Source organism: Polypterus senegalus, chromosome 4, assembly GCF_016835505.1.
Source record: "Polypterus senegalus isolate Bchr_013 chromosome 4, ASM1683550v1, whole genome shotgun sequence".
In the NCBI taxonomy this organism is placed as follows: Eukaryota; Metazoa; Chordata; class Cladistia; order Polypteriformes; family Polypteridae; genus Polypterus; species Polypterus senegalus.
The window spans coordinates 90,331,353-90,352,812 of record NC_053157.1 but is presented as its reverse complement, the minus strand read 5'-3'; the positions used below and the strand labels follow the sequence as shown (position 1 = coordinate 90,352,812).

The 21,460-nt window shown below is 40.2% G+C and overlaps 1 protein-coding gene across 1 annotated transcript in view; it reads right to left on the bottom strand.

Moving 5' to 3' along the window:
• enpp6 (ectonucleotide pyrophosphatase/phosphodiesterase 6) overlaps window positions 1-21,460 on the bottom strand; it is a 137,988-nt gene that overhangs the window by 23,826 nt on the left and 92,702 nt on the right. The window contains exons 5-7 of the mRNA XM_039751027.1: window positions 18,910-19,089; window positions 18,560-18,697; window positions 4,973-5,096 (exon numbers count right to left, since the gene is read on the bottom strand). Of these exons, the coding sequence (XP_039606961.1) occupies window positions 4,973-5,096; window positions 18,560-18,697; window positions 18,910-19,089 (442 nt within the window). The remainder of the gene's footprint in view (window positions 1-4,972; window positions 5,097-18,559; window positions 18,698-18,909; window positions 19,090-21,460) is intronic.

Here is a 21,460-nt window from a genome sequence, read left to right as displayed (position 1 = left end):
GTAACGGCCTCCCGATCCTCGTTAGACTCCAAGACCCAAGAGCCTTTGCGCTCCCCAGCTGAACACGTGCCAGGGAAGGACGTGCTCATTGGTTCCCAGCCGGAGGGTAAGGAAAAGGCGAAAGCTCAACTACCACCGGCTGTAATAACAACTAACTGTGTGGATTTGCAGGGTCTCGAGAAATACCTCGAGCCCCTACACCGTTTCTTACAGGACTTACAGGAGCTGAAGAAACGCGTAGAAGAATTGGGAGCGACGGCCGAGGCACCGCTGAACGGTCTGAGGGACTTCGTATGCCGCCGGGGCCGTGACGCTCCGGGGATGATTGATGCGGGAATACAGGTGAGTCTGGCCCGTATCATACAGCATAAAGGGACACAGTGCGAACCAGCACCGCAATTAATAAGTAGCGGTTGTCAAAGCACCGGGTGCCTGACAGTAGAGCGGCGCGATGACTGATCGGTCGGGTGATGGAGCAATCGGCCCGGGGCATGCGTGTGACGTGGCTTTCCGGAGCGGTGCAGATCTCAAGATCCTGACCGGTCTTAGGTACGGATTGTCTCTGGTGACAGGAGGGCCGGGGGAAGCGCCGATTGCACTGGTGCAGCTGAACAGTGCTGTTACCCTAAACGATGCGGTACTAATGACGCCGTCTCCAAAACAACATAAGACAACGGGCGTGCAAACAGCAAAGAGGCTCTCTCTTCTCCATAGACAGCCTTAAGCTGAGCACAAGCCCCAGAATAAGCAAGAGGTTCCCAAAATAAAATGTGGGTCTCCTGACAAGACAGAGAAAAGGGCTGAGAGCAGCAAAGAGGCCATAAAACCCTCCTTGGCGGAAATGACGCTGATGGAATTTCCGAGATGTTTCTGGTCTCGCAGAGGGTGAGAGCCAGGAGGACATCGTCGGTGTTACAACTGCCGTCGGCTGGGCCAAGTGTGAAAAAGCTGTCCCCAGAGGACAGGGCAGCAGTGGGACAGAAGATACACCGTTCCCCCAAGGTTCGCAGAGGGGCACTAGACAACGCAGCCAAGGTCCGGCTGAAGCATCCTCCTGGAGGAGGATGTCCCTCGCGGGGCTGGACGCTCTGCCCCAGTTGTCATCGCTAAAGGGGGGGAGGGGGTGGATTGTGGAGAACTGCCGGCTTCTTACTCCGCCCATCAACCCCAGGCCGCCAGGAGGAGCTCTCCTGACAGCATGATCATGCCCCGAGTTCCAGCAGGGCCTCATGGACTATGTAGTGTTTATACACAGCCCTGCTGGATACCTTGGGGACCACCGGGAGTCGCTGTAGGGGGGCTCGTGGGCTCTTATGTGCCCTATAACCCGGGAGTACGTCACGGTCACGTGACAGGAAGAAACGACGGGTTGAAGAAAAGGACTGTTTACCCTGACCCGGAAGGAATAAGGAACTATGGACTGATTGGGAAGGAACACCTCCGGTCAGGGTGTATAAAAGGACTGTGGGAAAGCCCTGAGACTGAGCTGAGCTAAGAGGAAGGGTGGCTAAGTGTCTGGGTGTTGGAGGATTGTGTGTTTATTGAGAAGAGAGGAGTGGCGGTGCTTGGTGCACATTATTAGTATAATAAATAATAATTGTGGATTTTTTACCTGGTGTTTGGAGTGGTACCTGAGGGTTCAAGAGGTGGATCAGAACCTCTAAGGCGACTATATATGTATGTATATGTACTATATATATATATAGTGAAATGTGAGTCCCTTTCTTGCACACCAAAACACAAGGCTCAGTCTCAGTACTTTAACAAAACAAACTGTATTCTGCTTGAAACAGGAACAGCACGGTTATTTATTGTAGCGGGATCTACCATTTTCCTTCACACAGACACAGCAATCAGGCAGGGTCATGGCCAGATTGTTGACCAAGTAATACTGTTCCCTGCATTTATAATCTTCCTTGCATCACCCATCGACAGCAAGCGCTTATAGCGCAACCACGATCGACTCAGAAATGCTTAAGCTGTGAGCCGTTGCAACATTGGGAGCCCGCAACTGCCCCGGCAACTGATAAACTGCCTTCCACAGACACAGTGATCACACTTCGGGACGCTATTCAGCATGTCGTCCCATTGGGGGGGTGTCCCAAAAGAGTTTAGAGACCTCATATCTCCCCCCTCAGCTTTGCTCACACCAATGGGCTCAGCTAGGCGGGAGAGAACACCAGCATTGGTGTATGCAGCTCTGGGACGGTGGCTACATCAAAAGCAAAGCCTGAAAACTGATAGACCGCTGGGTGAGCCGGGCGTTTGTATCCTTCCAGCAATTGTAGTGGGGCATGGTAAGTCACCAGGGTAAGCCGTCATCCCCAGAGATAGTAACAGAGGGCTTCCACCGCCCACTTAATCGCTAACCACTCCGTTTCAATAGTTGAATAATTATGCTCCCAGATTAGCAGCTTTCTTCTGAGAAACGTGATGAGGTGTTCCACCCCCAAAAACATTGTGAAACCACCACTCCTAAACCGAAAGCGCTAGCATCTGTTTGCAGAATAAATTCCTTAGAAAAGTCTGGATTGTGCAGAACTGGGAACGATGATAAAGCTGCTTTTAGATCCATGAAAGCTCTCTCACAGGCATCAGTCCAGACAACACTACGATTCTTTCTACCCTTTGTCAAGTCAGTGAGGGGGATGGTCCGATACACAAAATTGGGAATGAACCACCTATAATACCTCATGAGCCCGAGGTATATATACACACACACACATTTTGATCTTTATATCATAGATCACATACCTCTGTAATACAATTGTCAAAATGTATCAATGAATTCATATATGTATTTTATGTCTAAACAGTTAATGTTTTTATTCTGCCAAATTATACTAAAAGCAGTTCTACAATTTAAATAAATTGCAAAGAAATAGTGTTGACTTTAAGAGTTTGAACAATGTACAGATGTTCTTTTCTACATCATTTGAAAGTTTATACTAGTTGCTTTCTGATGTAAGTGGTGCATCAGTGACCTTTAGGATTTATACAAGTGATACTCAACAGATATCCTCTCCTATGGGCAAACTCTAAGCCTTAGACGGACCATAAGGATGCATAAATATAACTTGTACATCTTATTCCTCCTTTGATGTTACATGACATTAGGCTATCCATCACTGCTGGTGTTTTGTCTTGGTAAAGTAATATATTACTCTACTTTTCCCTTTTGTATTATTAATATGTAACCTTTCTCAGAATGCCTCAAATCTCACAGACTTACCTCTGTTTATAAGGTATTACCTGTATAGTATATAACTTCTCCCCACCTACCCTTCTACATCTATAACCTCAGGCAATTAGGTGTAGTAAAAGACACATAGGAGTTAAGTTACAATTTAAACAATGTATTATTGATAATATTCATAAATAATAACAATATGCAAAGTACATTTGAATATTGGCAACCATACAACCTGATTAAATGGTGATGTACAGTTTCAGGCAGCACACAGACGTGTTAGTTACTTAAAAATGTCTCTAGTTAATGCATTATTTGTGGTCAGCTTTCTTCAGAACAGGCCGCATGTCTGTTTCAATGTGGCTGCCGAGCTGTGCTCTTCATTGTGTTTGTCCTTTCAGTTCATGCATCAGTTTGGTAAGAGAGACAGTGAGGTTAAGCAAGCAAATTTATAGATTCTCTGTCCAATCCCTTTAGCCAATAGGGCGTAATGGTACTTAAAGGATTCTCATATAAGCCAGTTCTAAACAGCCATACTTCAGACCAATGGAGGAACAGAAAACATCTTAACACCTGCCATCCCCAAAACCATTTGTTGAGGTAAAGCTTGGCAGTTAGGCAACCTGGCTTTGTGTGGGGGATGAGAGAGAGACTCTAGCAGAGAAACATTTGTTTCAAGCACTTCCCCCAAATTTGTCGTAAAATTCACTTTCCTGACTTAGTTTTGCCTAAGTTACAAATAAAGACATACAAAATATTTATCAACTTATATGCAAAATCTCACATCACAACAGCTGGCTATAGAGTTAAACACACAACACATTTCCCACAAACTGTATGTGTGAGACAGAATTCCAATTTCATACCAGTTTGATCTGATCTTTTTGGATGATTCCCACTCAAATCCACAATGAAACTAGGACCACCTGACACCCAACTGACCTAAAGATGGTTTGGCATGAGTGGAACAAATATGTGGTTGTCATCCAGGAATGGTGGCCGACCTAGAAAATCTTGTCTGCAGCTTTTTTTCCACTCTGTGACACTTACTCTTTACTTACCCAGATAAAATGTTCTGAATGTTATTCATAGTTTGGTTCAAGGTACTAACTTAAACCATGCTCTTTCCAATGGTATAATTAGTAAACATTATTTATTGATCATTATTCTTTACATTTTTTAATGCCTCATAAATCTGAAAATGTATATACTTGATGATTATATTTTTTATACACTTACCTTCATAATGGATATGTATGAATAATAAATTCTCATTTTATACTCAAAGTTGCTTGTAACTTTGTACTTTTCTTGTAACATACTGTGTCTTATTCTAATGGAATATTTTAGATTCAGTTTCTTGATGGCCCTGAGATTAAACATCAAACATTTTTGCATGATTTTAAGCCTTCTAAACAATATAAAAAAGCATTATTACAAAACAATCAAGTGAAGAATAGCAATGTATTAACAAGAGATCCATCCATCCATTTTCCAACCCGTTGAATCCAAACACTGGAGCCAATCCCAGCAACCAATCCCAGGCAGGGCGCCAACCCACAGCACAATTTAGAATCGCCAATCTACCTAACCTGTATGTCTTTGGGAGGAAACCCACATAGACATGGGGAGAACATGCAAACTCCACGCAGGGAGGACCTGGGAAGCAAACCCAGGTCTCCTAACTGCGAGGCAGCAGCGCTACCACTGCGCCACCGTGCCGCCCTTAACAAGAGATAAGAGATATATTGCTTTGACATCATTTGAATAACAAAGATTTACCTGGCCCATAAGCCAAGAAGATTCCTCTCATGTCCATGAATTCATTGTCATAACCATGCCAGCCATGTTGCCACCCTGTAGCTTCTCCAGTAGAGTTTTTCCAATAAGGCAGCTTTTCCATACTCTAAAAAAGAACCAAATGCACAGTTATATGCTTGAAAGCTAATGTACAAGTCTCAAACATATATGATCTACATGATAATATCACCAAATTCACAACAGTTTTTATATGCCACACAAATATTTCAGTGGAGTTTAATGGTCCATATTATTTATATACATATGTATGTATGTGGTGAATTAAATATTTATAATGTTTCTAATTACTTTGCAAATATTATTAATTTTAGAAGATTTCCTTAAATTATTAAATATATCCAATATTCAAAAACTATATTAAATTACTTGAGTATTTTCATGAGTGTCTTGCATCTAACTAATGTCCCTCAACATTCAGGGTGGGTTCCTGCCCTGCACTTGATAAAGCTGTGCACAGGTTCCAACTTGCCTTTAACATGTGTGGCAGTAGGGGGCGCTAGTGCTCCCTTGAACCCTCAGGTACAACTCCAGACACCGGATAAAAGTCCAAGACTCTTTATTTTTTTCCACAGTGCACCAAGCACCTTCCACACTACTCATACAAAACCCTACTAACTATAATAAACACAATAAACTCTCTCCTCCACTCCCAGACACTTTGCTCCTCTCCCTCCCAGCACAGCTCGTTGTCTGGAGTGAGGCACCGCCCTTTTATAGCCCCTGACCCGGAGGTGTTTCTGTCCCAACAGTCCACAGTTCCTTATTCCTTCCGGGTCAGGGCAATTAGTCCTTTACTTCAACCCGGGAGCACGACATTTCTTCCTGTCACGTGACCGTGACGTACTCCCGGGTCATACAGCATCACAGAGCCTATAAGCCTCTGCGACTCCTGGTGGTCCCCAAGGTATCCAGCAGGGCTATGTATAAACACTACAAAGTCCATAAGGCCCTGCTGGACCTCGGGGCACGATCCTGCTGTCGGGAGAGCTCCTCCTGGCGGCCTGGGGGTGCGGACCGGCATGGGAAGCCGGCAGTCCTCCACACATGATAAGAAAGTTCATAGAATAAATGCATACTTTTTTGAAAGATAAACAGTTAAAGAAGTGAAAAAGAATAATGTGAAGGGCTACCTGTTTAAACGCGGCTGCCAGTCGTGAACTGGGCCCTTCGTCGCACAGCATTATGATTTTTTATAAGGTAAACAAAATTACAAAAGAAAACCCTTGGACATTGATTCGATAGGAACAGCCTACTCGGAATCACTGTCCGAATAGTAATTATGTGGTGGTGTAGCAGCATTTCTGCTTCTGTCCATTCACAGTCTGTCTCGTTTTCACGATGCTATCATTTCCTCTCATGATGTCTTCTCAACCTTTCTCCAATCTAGCAGGTTGCTTTGTGGCAATCCAAAGAGTAAGGCAATATACACGGAGCAATGGTTATAAAAGGGGGACACATAGGTATCCAGGCTCTTTAAAGCATAAATAGGGACTTCACTGACATGTGAGCAAGCCATGGTAAAACTGTGAGACGCGCAGCACTCGCCGGCTACAACGTAACAATAATAATTTCCGGAACGTGCTGTTATGTTGTCATTCATTTTACCCACTGTCTTTCTTTCATTCATATGTTACGTAGGCACATACCTTTTATCTTTGGCAATCTAATTCTCTAACCAGGCCTCATGAGCTACACACATTGTTGACATCCGTGAGTAACAACAACGTACTAAACTGGAAGGTGGTCTACTCTTGCGTGGAATTCGTGGACAAACAAAGATCAAGATCTAAATGAAAATCTCTTTAGTTAATTTAAAGTACAACAATTTGTTTAGTTTGAATGTCTGTGTTTTGATGTGTGACTGGAGTACTACAGTCTTCAGTAGTATAAGCCTGGAGGAGATTCTTAATGCAATGCCTATGTTTTAGCTGTTTCTCTACTGCCATCTAGTGCTTCTTCTTCTAATTCATTCGCGGACAAACAAAGATCAAGATCCAAATGAAGATTATATATAGAGATATGAAAATGTGGGATGCACAAAGTAAAACTGGGCTGAAAGCATGGGCCTTGAATCTCTGTCTGCTTGATGTAGTGGATCTCCTCCCACTTGCCCACCCAAAGTATACCACCAAGCAAACTCTTCCAAGTTTCTCTCTTGACAATTCTGGCTGCATGTTCCCACAAGAGAATCTTTGCCTCGACTCTGCTGACTTCAGATCCAACCAAACAAAATTCTGATAAAGCTCTGGACTGCTCCTCATAGAGAAAATAAAATTTTTTTTTTCCTATTTTTTAGTATAATAAGGCATTCCCACTAAGTATTGGAAGGTGGAGTTGGATTCTTTCAAAAGATTAAAATAAGAAGACAAGCAGTGTAATGTGAAATATAGCAACAGATATTTCTTGGAAGAAGGATTGATCAACCAAGGGCACAGATTTGTTTAATATGGATGTGCCACCAACTCCATAGGCTGAAGTTCCCAATTTCCATTATTGTTGGTAATACAAGCAACTTTGTTACTCCTTGGTACAGTAGATAAGGAGCATGGCTAGAATTCAGTGTGATGCTTAAACTTGGGAAGTGTAATTTCAAATGTGCGGCATGAGTTTTCCTATTTGAAGGACACACTTCTCTTTTTTCAGTTCTTGCCATCTGAATGTACGCTCACTCACACTTTATATTAGTAGCGACGCACACCCAAAGGGGAATGTAAAAGAGCTTGTGAACTTGAATTTAAATGTATAACTTCAAAGAATTATGCAAAATGAAAAAAACATAAAACAATTGTTATTAGGAAATTATATAATAATTATGACAGGCCCACTTGATGCAGTTGAAGTAATTCAGAGAAATTTTAAAACTAAAACTAACAAATAAGTAATATTTTTTTCTTCCCAGTAAAATAAGATATCTTTTTCCTACTAAGTAGTGGAAGGTGGGCTAGGATTCTCACAAAAAAGTAAAAATATGAAGCCACACAAGCAGTGTAGTGTTAAAATATTGCAACAAACATTTCTTGGCAGAATGTTGCCTCATCAGGTGTTATTCTGAATTAGGCCTCATGAGCTACACACATTGTTGACATCCGTGAGTAACAACAACGTACTAAACTGGAAGGTGGTCTACGCATGCGTGGAATTCGCGGACAAACAAAGATCAAGATCTAAATGAAGATCTCTTTAGTTAATTTAAAGCACAACAATTTGTTTAGTTTGATTGTCTGTGCTTTGAGGTGTGACTGGAGTACTACAGTCTTCAGTAGTATAAGCCTGGAGGAGATTCTTAATGCAAAGCCTATGTTTTAGCTGTTTCTCTACTGCCATCTAGTGCTTCTTCTTCTAATTCATTTGCGGACAAAGATCAAGATCCAAATGAAGATTATATATAGAGATGTATTAAATAAAACTCTTCAATGAAATACGATATGCTTCCCGTGCCATGCTTCTGGAACCCCCGCGATCGAAGAGGGATCACTGTACTTTAAATATCACTTGATTCAGTTTTATTTTCATTGCTCAAATCATTCATGCTCATTTATAAAACTTGTGTACGCACAAAATGGGGCTTGAAATGTATGTACGCAACTTTCTACGCAAACAACAGGATTTCTAAAAGAAAACATGAATGGGGGGCATGTGTTTATTTATGCCAACTCTGACCCATGCGTGCAAAACATTTTGGAGAAGCTGTGTGTTGAATATGATGTGCAAACTGTATTTTATTTACCTTTTAAACAGGACCATTGCTGCATATTTAGGAACTTTTTTGCTTTTCTCCAGTTTATGTCACCTATCTGTGGTCAGTTCTCAGGAGATTGGGTGACACGTCAGGAATATCTCATTCAAGTTTCAGCACCATTGTGCCCGCTGTGCTGGAAGCCATTATCCAACCAATGAAAAACTAAGACCAGTTTTTGTATGGTGTGAATGCACATACATAAAATATAACATGTTTTGCCAAAATAAAAAGGCAATTTGCAGCAGTGTCCAGTTATCATCACGTAATCATAGCACATTACTGCACTCATATTGCAATAAAGGCACCTAATGAGAAAGAAGCTGCTTTTGTTATATAATAACAATAACATTCCGCTAATGCGCAAGTCATCTGTCATGCCAAGATGTGTCTCTGTGGCCCGGGTCAGCCCCTGAATCATTTATTTTGAGGAAAGTAGCACTGACAGATGTGATGGTGCTGTACATGGTAGCTGGCTTGTTGGTACGGTAACTGACTGAATCCTCAATTTTTCATATGGTCTGTACTATTCATTGTATCATCAACTATGTTATTACATGTGCTAGTCAACAATGGCTACCGGCTCAGATGATGGTGCCTTATATCTTTCCCTGATCCCCAGAAAGCAGCAGACATGTGCCATAATGTCACACATGATCATGCGCTCTTAGTTGTGGAATGCAGCCAGACACTCTTGCAGTTGGTGAAGTCTTGACATGTTAGAAGTGAGGCTGCTCTACCAGCCAGCGAAGTTCTGCAGCATCTTGATGGAATATTTGTGAGGATGATTAGAATGTTGCATATATGGATGTTTCTGGGCAGTGTTCGACACATGTTCTCATGCACATATTTACAAAGGGATTGTGATTTATAGAGGACAAATATGAAAACACCATGTTTTATAAGCCTGTTTTTTTTTGGCATACCCATTTTCCTGTTATTTTGGCATAAAAAAATTTCAACACTCGAATCCACACAAAATTTTACAAATGAATTGTTGTGAGACACAATATGTCTGAGTATTATTGTGAGTGTTGAGACGCCAGTAGATGAATCACAACATTGAAATAATTGTCATGTAAAGCAAGGGATTAAAACCGAGAGATCAAAAATAGCCAGGGCACCAGAATCAACGCACAAGATAATAATCAGGAGTCAAAGGCAAAATGAAAGTCAAAAAACTGAACATAATCGAAATGCTAGCACCTGCTTGAAAGATAAGCTAATACTAAAGATTCTTAAGTGCGGTCGGTGCCATATTTATATTGTGACTATGCTGACGTCATCAGTGTGACAAAAGAGGTCATGTCATGAATTCCAAATGGTGTTGCATAAACAAAGAAAAACATGGCAGCAACAAAACACAAAACACAACTCACTCTAGGTGTGAAATATATGTCAAAAATGGAATCCTCATATATCAAAACAAATTTCAAGTCACCACTTTACATAATCTACTCACTGTTGGAAGATGGAATGAAAACTAGCATCCCTGAGAAAACTCAAAACAGACAGCGATAAGCACAGGATTTGAATCCAGCAAGTAGAAAATATATATTTGTTGAAAAATATATTCAGTGTGAGTTGCAAATACTAAACAGTACACTACTCCATTAATAATATCCTGAACCACAGAAATAGACTTCAAGGATACATTTATTTTACCCAATTATAAATGCTCTCATGATGAATAATTAGTAACTTACTAACTATTAGAGAAAAGCTGTCTGGTATAACTGAACTAATTAACACCCCCCTCCCACATACACAAAATGCATCTATTAGGAAAAGTATTTTTTATGTTGTCCACTTAAAGTAATTTTGGGTTACGAGAGCCAGAGCTCATCCAGGAAGAACTGGGTATTAGATCGGAAGCAACCTGCATGGAGTCCCCATCTCATGCAGAAAACATCTACGCACACAAGTATACATACAAACATAGACAAACTCACTCTCTGTCTCTCACACACAACTTAATTTTTTAGAGTTGCAGAATAATCTAATCCGAATCTTTAGAATTTAGCTGGAAAAGAGTACCCAATGAAAAATGGGGAAAATGTGCAAAATCCACATACACATCATCAAAATGCAGCAGTAGCAGTAATTACTTTTCTACCATGCTCTCCCAGGGCGAGAACTATATTTGTAAAATGAATCAATTGATTAGTTTAAGGGGTGACACGGTTCGCTTCCCGGGTCCTCCCTGTGTGGAGTTTGCATGTTCTCCCCGTGTCTGCGTGGGTTTCCTCCGGGCACTCCGGTTTCCTCCCACAATCCAAAGACATGCAGGTTAGGTGGATTGGCGATTCTAAATTGGCCCGTGGGTGTGTTTGTGTGTGTCCTGCAGTGGGTTGGCACCCTGCCTGGGATTGGTTCCTGCCTTGTGCCCTGTGTTGGCTGGGATTGGCTCCAGCAGACCCCCGTGACCCTGTATTTGGATTTGGTGGGTTAGAAAATGGATGGATGATTAGTTTAAATGATACTTTCATAAATGAAAGTAACAATTACTAGAGAAAGTGGTATGTATCACAAGAACAAATATATATAAGGGACATCCTTACATTGCTTCATCAACTGTTTTGGTCTTTTTCTTTGCTTGTATTCGTTCCTTGACTAAAATAGTATTTTGCTACTTTATGTAACAGCTTTCATGATTCAGCTTTCATGATGCAGAAATTCTTGTTCATGCTTTTATCACTTCCCGTGTAGATTATTGTAATTTACTCTTGTCAGGTTTTGTTCAGTTTCAGTTACACTGAGTTCCTGTAACAGCTCATTCAGAATAAAAACTATTTGTCCTACTTACATTTCCAAAATTCTCTGTGATTACAAACCTATAAGCTTACTCAGATCCATAGGCACTGGTCTACTTTCTATTCCTTTTACATGTCTGTCTACTGTTGGAGCCAGACCTTTCAGTGTAGCTGCTCCTATACTATGGAACAACATTCCACGGTATCTCAGGGAATGTACAAAAATGATCCTCATTTAAGTTCAACCACAAAACATAGCTTTTTGCTTAATATTATCATTCTTTTGTCCAAATTTGGCAGTCTTTACTCATCAGTTCATCTTTAAAAAAAATTGTTATATATTTTCTAACTTATTTTTTACAATATTCAATGTTATATTAACACGTTTATGCTTAACTTCTGCTGCACTGTATAATTTTAATTATCCTTGTAATGTTACCCTGTACAGTTTCTGATAAGGCACTATATAAATAAACATTATTATTATTATTATTATTATTATTATTATTATTATTAGTGCACTAAAACCACCTTATAAAATATAAAACATGTCTGCTACATTCAGCAGTTTTTGTGTTGCTCCTTTTTTCAAATTTAATTGTTGTACTCCATCAAGATACCATTTCACTAACAATACATCATTTTCTTTAATGGCAGATGGTGAGCCCTTAGTTGTGTATCTGTCTCATCTAATTATTGCTGCAGAGCTGCTATTTTCATATTGAATTATGAATGGAACACTCTACACATCTGGTATTTTTTAAATCACTTTATACATTATATCTTTATACTAGCAAAATACCCACACTTCGCAGCGGCGAAGTACTGACTTAAAATTTTTATTAAGAAGAAAATTAAACCTTTTTAAACTGAGGGAAAATATACCAATAATTATTTGTTAAGGATCTCTTTGTATACCACATTTTGAGTTCGGCACTCTGGATGTAATATGACCAAACTGTGTGCTTAGCTTACTCTTGAGCATGCAACGTACAGTTGGCCATGTGAACAGTAATCTTGTTTCAAATCTCACAGCTTGGATTGCTGCTGTCATAATTGGTTTGAGTGTCATGGTTTGTATCAATTACGACAGTATTTGCAGGACTTGTGTTGAAGTGACATTCGGCATCTGTCAAGCGTTGTAAGCATACAACCGGTTTCATCGATAACTTCACATCCAGCTTTTGAGAGTTTAAACATTCATAAACATCAAAGTGTCCACTACTGAAATCATCACCTGTGAGTCTAAGATGTTTAAGAGGCATTGGCGGTTGTTGAAAGGTGTAAAATATTTGGCCATTTCAGTACACTTGAAAGCGACAAATGAACAATTCAGCGGCAGCCATCAACTCACATGTAGAACCATAGGTGAAGGGCTTAAGCATTTCACTCTTATAGTGCTCCTGTGTAGTATAATTATCTCCTGTACCATCATCAGTCCACACCTTGAACCTGTCCCAGTCATTCAATACATAAGACACAATGTTCCTCCGGATATCAAGAGTGAGCCTGATATGGCCGTGCAATATGTAACACAGAGAATGGAAAAGGTATATATGTACGTAAGTAGGATTAAGTTAGCGTTGGGAACCCGCGTACCAAATTTCTTTAAGATGAGCCCATAAGTAACAAAGACCATTGAAAAGTTCAATATGGCGGCCGACAGTGGCATCAAACCACCGAAATAAGTATGTACATTGGTTTCGGTTAGCGCAGGGAAGCCGCCTACCAAATTTCGTGAAGATGGGGCCATAAATAAGAAAGTTCAACACGGCGGATGTTGTCGACCATTATCGACCGTTATGACCGTTACGTGTAGAATTTCAAAATGAAACCTGCTTAACTTTTGTAAGTAAGCTGTAAGGAATGAGCCTGCCAAATTTCAGCCTTCTACCTACACGGGAAGTTGGAGAATTAGTGATGAGTGAGTGAGTGAGTGAGTGAGTGAGTGAGTGAGTGAGTGAGTGAGTGAGTGAGTGAGTGAGTAAATGAGTGAGTGAGTGAGTGAGTAAGTCAGTGAGGGCTTTGCCTTTTATTAGTATAGATTGGAAAACCAGTAAATTGCCATCTTAGACATTTTACTGCAGTTACTCCAACCTTTAGACACAGATTTTCTCCCAACGAATACAATCTAAATGCCTAGTTCAAGTGTTGAAATTTTAGAAAAACTAGTAATTTTATATGCTTAAGTGTATTCTTGGAATGGGCTCTACATGTTTGTGCTCAATAAACAAAGTAGTTTAACAAAATTATTGCATGGTGCATTCTATAGTGCATATCTGATAAGTATTATTGTAACACAGGTCATAAACAGAGAGTTGCTACTGCAAAAAAAAAAAAAAATTTAAAACAAATTAAAAATCAGAATTTCTTTATTCTTTTGTATTAATTATCTACAGTAGTAATTATTACTAGGCCTGCCACAATTTGTCCTAGAAAGGACAAAAATGAACTGGAAGACAAAGCACCAAAGAAGAGCCAAAAATGTTAGCAGGGTTCAATACTAGAAGTTCAAAAATAACATGTGATTAATAACAACAGTCAAGGCAAAAGTCATGAACTGAAACAACAAGCTAAAAGTCAAAACTGTTACTATAGAAAATAAAAACAAAACAAAAATTGAATAAAGATTCAGATTCTTGAATGGTGATTAAAGCTCACCATAATGAACAATATACAATATGATAATTCCCTGTGGTGGGCGACCAGATTCCATGCCCAGCCAGGATGCCTCTTCTACTTATGTCCTGGGGGAGCAGCCAGGGGCTCCTCAGTACCTCCCCTGGGACGCTTGGTGGCAGCCATCCTGGGTTACATCGGGGCCACAGGTGTTGGACTTCAGGACTCAGACCTGTTGGCCTCCACGGCCACCACCCGGAGGAGCTACATGGGTTAACGAGCCTCTGTGGGCAGGAATGCAGTCACACCTGGAAGTGCAGCCTAATTAGGCCAATTACCACCTGGAGCACTTCCGGGAGGGCTACAAAAAGAGCCGGCAGCCACTACTCAGAAGCCAGAATCGGGTGGAAGAGGACGAGGTTGCCTGAAAAGGAGTGGTGGTACAAGGAGAGGTGCAGAGGTTTGTGCTTTTTGGGACTGTGTTGGGCCTGTGCGACACGGAAGGCGTGCCCCACTGCTGAAGAGTGTAAATAAAACCTGTGTGTTTAAGACATTAGTGTCGTGTCTGTCTGTGGCCGGGCTATACTTACTTTACAGCCCGTAAAACATTACAAAATTGCAACACCCATACCAGAACTAAATGGCTTTATAAATAAATTTATAACCATAAAAATAATAATTTCTATATGTAAATATTACATACAAAACAACAAATGGAATCATGACAGTGAGTTGTATTATAATCAGTTCATGTTTGTTAAGCCACATGGCCCTGGATAAAATTGCTTTAAGCTTTCTTGATTTCTTATTGTTATGGTTCCGAATTCTATTCATATATATATATATATATATATATATATTCTATTTTATTAACATCAAAAAAATCATTCCATACATGCAAGTCAAGTTTAACAAAACTGGTTTGTTAAACCAGTCCATGAGAAAGAGAGCTAGATTAATAGAGTAGTACTTTAATAACAGTAAAAAAATAAAAATAGACTAGAAAAAGAGTTGAGAGAATCCACTTCCTCAATTTAAATACTTATTGCAAAATGTTTTTATCAGATCCTGCCAGATTTTGAAAAAGTTTTGCACAGATCCTAAATCCACAGATTTTAGATAATATATAACATCAGTTATCCACTGACTTAAAAGAGGTGAGTTAGGATTCTTCCAGTTGAGCAAGTCTATAAGTCTATAAGTCTATGTGCCAATAGTGTAATAAAGGCAATTACAATTTGTTTGTTCTTCTCCACTTTAACACTAGAATTACCAAAGCTTACGTAAATTCGGCCCACCTTAAATCTGCTTGCACCTCTCCGTCAGCGTGTTTTGTCTTGTAAATGTGTCAATAAGCTTAAGCAGCAAGCAGCCTACTATCCCATCCTCCCACCACCACAGAAAGTGCAAAAATCGCTTTCCCAGCTCAACTCTGGTTTATCAGGGAGTGAAGTAGTACCTAGAGCTGTATAGGCTAAAAAAATACAGTATATCGTTATTTGGAACACATGCATTTGACATGTGTTCTGTGTCTACAAAGATCTATGTAAGTGTAGGATGACAGGAAATGCAAGAAATATTGAACACGTACCTAAAAGAGAAACGTTTTCCATGTTTTAGTACTAACGACAAAATGTAGACATGAAGTGTTTAATGTATGAAGACTGAAGTCCAAATATCAAATAAGCACTTTCATAAAAGGTGTAATTATAACAGAACAACTGCACTTTTATTCAAGACTATAACTGAAGAAAAGGAAATTGGTTTAGTGGGGGTCGTTGTAGTGACTTCTTTGGTAGTACAGCGGTGAGAGCTGCTGACTCCTATTCAAAGAGTCGCAGATTCGAGCCTCCCCCCCTCTCAAAATAAATGTTTTGAGTAGTGAGCTGCTGTTATTGTTGCTATTACACAATAAAGACATCCATTTGATTTGAGTCTGTAACAGCCGGTGTAAATTTATGATAATTGTAAAGGTTAGCGTTTTTTTTTTATTCACTTTTATTCTCTCAGTTGCATTCACACTCCTCCCGATCTGGCACTGTTAGTTTTCAAATAAAGGCGTGCTATAACAGAGGTGAACTCGGATGAGGACGAGGGTTCTACATCAGAGAAAGAGAACAGAAGCATCCCCCACAAGAAACATCTATTCACATATAAGAACAACACAGCTGCACCAAGCATAAAGGCAAAAGATGGCACCGTTTGGATGCGCCCAGAGGTTGGGCGTCATTCTGTCAGTCAGTCTGCCCCACACCTGTCCTCCAACGAAGCAGCTCAGCTTACTGAGCTCGCCAACATATCGTGCAAAGTCCTGTTTGTGATTATGTTTTGTGATGGTCTTTACATAAGAAACATTTATATGTTACGAATATAAAAGCCAGATCGAATGTTATTTACCTTGATTTATTTACTTATCTTCCTACAGCATAAAGTCACAAGTAGACTGCAGAGTTTCTTCTGTTTGATCGACAAGGGCATGCTCACAAATTACATGTGTAATGCCATGAAAAATGCCTCTGGACACTTCAGTACACGTACAATGGTACAAGAATGCAGTCAGACTTCTTTTTTGGGTACATACACTGTCCACATCTAAACACTAGCGTGGAGAGTCGCTAGGGTACTGAAGAGTCTATAGCTGCAGGTGGAAGCTGCCATCGGACTTTTGCAGTCACTGTACTTTGTATGTAAAAGTCAGATCGAATGTTATTTACCTTGATTTATTTCCTTATTTTCCTACAGCGTAAAATCGCAAGTAAACTGCAGAGCTTCCTGTGTTTCATCGACACAGGTATCCTGACAAAGTATATGTGTACTTAAGTGACTTTAGCTACAGGTGCAAGCTCCTGTCACACCCTACGCAACTGTGTTTGATTATTCTGGAAAAGATCCCAGTCGCCCAAAGAGAGAAAGACTTTCCGAGACTAAGGTCATAAAGCTTATGAAACCGTTTTTGGACAAAATCAGAACCATAAAGACAGCTGCATGGAGCTTGGTTCACACCCAAAACATATGGCCCAGTGATTTTGTAACTTGATTGCAATGTTTGCAGGTTGGATCTTGCCCAGGAAATTGTTCATATATTTTTGGTATTACAAGGACACGTAGAGAAACAGCTAGAGACTCTCTCAGCAACAATAAGATCAAGATACACTCCAAACCTGGATGGATATTCCAGACTATTCCTGAACATCATTGGTAAGTAGTGTAGCGTGCAACCGGAGCTCTTGCCCGGCCAGGACGCCTCCACGCTGCGAGGACTAGGGACGTAAACATGGCCAGAATGTTACCTCCCCTGGGACACTAGATGGCAATCCCCCTGGGTTGTAGCGGTGCGTCCAACTCCCGCAGAGCTTCATAGGTGTTGGAGTTTGGTGCAGCCCTGTTGGGATCTGCAGGCGCTGCCAGGGGATGCTGCAGCAGGAGCTTCTGATCCCTTATGGGCAGTTCTTCCAACATATCCAGAAGTGCTGCCGGAAATGAACAATCAAGCACCTGGAGCACTTCCGGGTGCCTTATAAAAGGAGCCAGCAGCCACTACTAGGGGAGCCAGAGTTGGGAGGAGGACAAAGCTTGACCGGAGTAGTGGAAAGGAGAAGAGAAACCAAAAAGAAAATAAAGTATTGTGTATGTGCTGTGCTTTGGACTGTGTTGCTGTGCTTGTGGGAGACAGGGAAGACATTTCCCACAATGTAAAAGAAAAAATAAAATGCCTGTGCCTTGAACTTATGTCCCACGATTGTCTGTGTCGGGTTCAGGTGGCAGTGCCAGCCTGTATGGTGCACAGTAGTGATGAATGAACCCTGCAGAATTCACTTCATGTTTGGGAACTTCACTAATTTTGATGAAATGCATTGAAGTCATGAGGAGTTGAACTAGTTTTGAATGAATTATAATGGTGCAATGTTCTCTTAATTGTCTCTGAGGGTTACAAAAGCATCCGCCAACTATGCTTGACCAATTATTGTGGCCAAAAATGTCAATGGGTGATTGATTTCTGTTATTACATATATGAACAATTTTCTTTTTAAAATGATTTAGAGAGTATGGATGCTTTATGTATTTTGAGCAACTTCTTTTCTACACACCATCCTCACACATGCTGCTAAATTAAACCTTATTCATTTTCTCAGTGTCTGTTGCCTATAAACTGTACTGAATACAGATGCTCTGCAAAGGATAGGTATCCTTACAGAGATCAGAAATCAGTGTGTCATCTGGTTTGTAACTGGTTTTTATTATTACACAAAAAAGCTACACTCCTTAAATAGAAAAACTCAGTAAGCTTTCTAAAGCACTGCTATAGCTGAAAATATAATATTAATTGTAATAACAGTCTTGAACATTCTTATTCTCATTTGAAACCTACATCAGGCTAACTTGTTTTATGTCAGTTTATTAGCTTTTAAATTAATCTGATTACTTTAATGTGGTCCTTACCTCAGTAATAAACCATCCTGGTTCTGCAACTAGTGTCAGCGGAGACACATATTTTCCTTTCTTGTAATAAAATCGCTCAGGAATGTCCTCTTTTTTATATACTTGCATATTTTTTGCTTCTTTCAGACTGTTGTATATCTAGATAAAACAAAATACTATTTTTATTAATAAATCCATACTACTGCAGATAAAGCATAATGCAGTTAGCAAACGGTGCTTATTCACTTCTCCTATTTCCCTTGGTTAGTGAATGTTTGAGAATATTTTCAGAGCTTGTAACACATCCAGTTTTTTATATTCACTATGACACAGAGCTGACAGAATAAAAGTATAGATAAATACATGCTTACTTTCTCAGTTTTTCCAGTTTGGGGCCACAGGTTCACAACAGGTCCTCTGTCCATCATTTTCATGATATCTGACATATTTATGTATGTTTTCAATTCAATAACTTTTTGTTTCCACTGAATGTCTGTCATGCCATGATCCGAAAACAGTATAACATTGATGTCATTTTCAAGTTTCATTTTCTGCAAAGAGTTTTGATAGTAGATGTTAAAATTGCTATTACTGAAAATGAAAAATACAATTCGTAGCAAATAATTCCCCTTGTATTTTTCTGAATTTTTGAATCTGCACATACCCCAAATTCTACTATTCTGGCATCTTTTACAGGTGTTAGATTTTTAAGGTGCCACAGGGCTTCTGATCATCGGGTTTAAACTAAACAAGGTAGTCATTTTTCCTATTACAAAATGATAAGTTTATTTTCACTTTATTTTACCATATTTACCACAATTAAACTTATTTCAGTCATATATAAATGCAGAAGGTACAGATAAAACTGAGTAACTAGTAGAAGTATGACAGACTGTTGCTTAGTTTTCTTTTTATAAGGATAATGGATATTCAGAATTTTATTTGCTCTGGGAGTTGTATAGACAGTATTTTTTCCTCCCATTCACAGAAAAATTACAATTATTAAAATTTATATTATATCTATACTAATAAAAGGCAAAGCCCTCACTCACTCACTCACTGACTCACTCACTCACTCACTCACTGACTCATCACTAATTCTCCAACTTCCCGTGTAGGTAGAAGGCTGAAATTTGGCAGGCTCATTCCTTACAGCTTACTTACAAAAGTTGGGCAGGTTTCATTTCGAAATTCTACGCCTAATGGTCATAACTGGAAGGTATTTTTCTCCATTAACTGTAATGGAGTTGAGCTGGAATGACGTGGGGGGGCGGAGTTTCGTGTGACATCATCACGCCTCCCACGTAGTCACGTGAACTGATTGTCAACGCAGTGCGTAGAAAACCAGGAAGACCTCCAAAAAGCGCTTAAGAAAACATGCATTATATAATTGAGAAGGCAGCGAAAAACAATAAGAAGCGAGCGAGTGACATATACTACCATATTCATGAGTGTTGCTGCCTCGGAAAGAAAGAAAGGTGTAAACCTAAACTTTAAATTAAGTTCATAGACAGGCTACGCTGGCGTTTCACATGCCCACAGGTAATGCGGGATACAAGTTTAATGAGAGGGCGCGGATATAAGCGAGTTTTGATCACTTTGTAACTAAGTTAAAATTGTAGGTGAAGGGGTGTGCTTATGCAAATTCGAGACTGTGTTTGTGGGGGATTGACAGTTAAAGGCGGGTGGGGGAGTCACGTCATCATCTCCCCTCCCATTCATCTAATTTCGGTCTGCAGCTAATGCCGTCTTTCGAAGCAACTTCGTCAGACTGCCACCAAATACTCACAGAAAAATCCACAAGTTAATACACACGCTATCTCTCGAGTTTCTCCACACTGAATCCTCCAGGCACTACTTACAAAAGGTCACATTGACAATCGTGTTACGTTATTTTTAAAATCTTTCCTTTTCTTAGCACAAGCACAGCTGAGAAGCTTCGATGCATGTGCTCCATAACGCGTTAAAAAATAATGCATTTAATCACACTTTGCATTACAAGCAAAGGGAGCTTTGTCAATGCATGATTTCCTGGTACACGATTACATTGATCAGCGCATCGATTCATTTTACCCTCGCACCACCTTAGTTTGAGAAGAAGTCTGAAAAATATGAGGTTAACACAGAAAAACATCACCAATTCAAGCTTTATGAATAATCGATTAAGCCATCAATAATTGTTTTGGTAAAGCCATCCTCCTTCCATTTTATAATTTTTCCGCCAATAGCCATGATTAAATGAGCGGTAAATAAAGTAAGAGCAAAGCGAGGGTGACTTATTTAGGCAGGCATATATATGACAGCAACACTCATGACAATGTCAATCATGTTACGTTATTATTAAAATGTTTCCTTTTCTTTTCATTACTTCTTTAACACACTACTTCTCCGCTGCGAGGCGCGGGGATTTTGCTATATATATAATATATGACTTTTGATATCATGAACGTGTCTGCAAAAACTGTGGTCTCCTGCCCAGCAAAAGTCGAGCAGCCAGCGCTGCGCATAGCTGTGCCGCCTTTGAGACGCTGACTGCGCTTCTGCCTTAAGTCAAAGTGAGCACTTTTAATTTTTTCATCCTCCCCCTGCGCTATAGCCCAGACAAGTGCAAACACGGGACCCCTTTTCTACACCACGGAAAAATAATATTAAGGCGATTCACACTTTCTTTTGCACGTATACGATTATGAGGTTCTCACCTCGGATTATGAAGACACGCACACGAGTGGAGGACTGACAGTGCCATCACAGCCGATTAATGGCAGGGGCGGCTCACCAGTCTACACAAGACCCACCGCGACTGTCCCCAAAAGGCGATCATACGTCAGCGAACACATCTCTCTATACTATATAAAAGAAAAAGGCAACTTTCCTTTCTTTACACCTTTTATCCCAAACCAAAGCCTTTCTCTCTTAACAGTG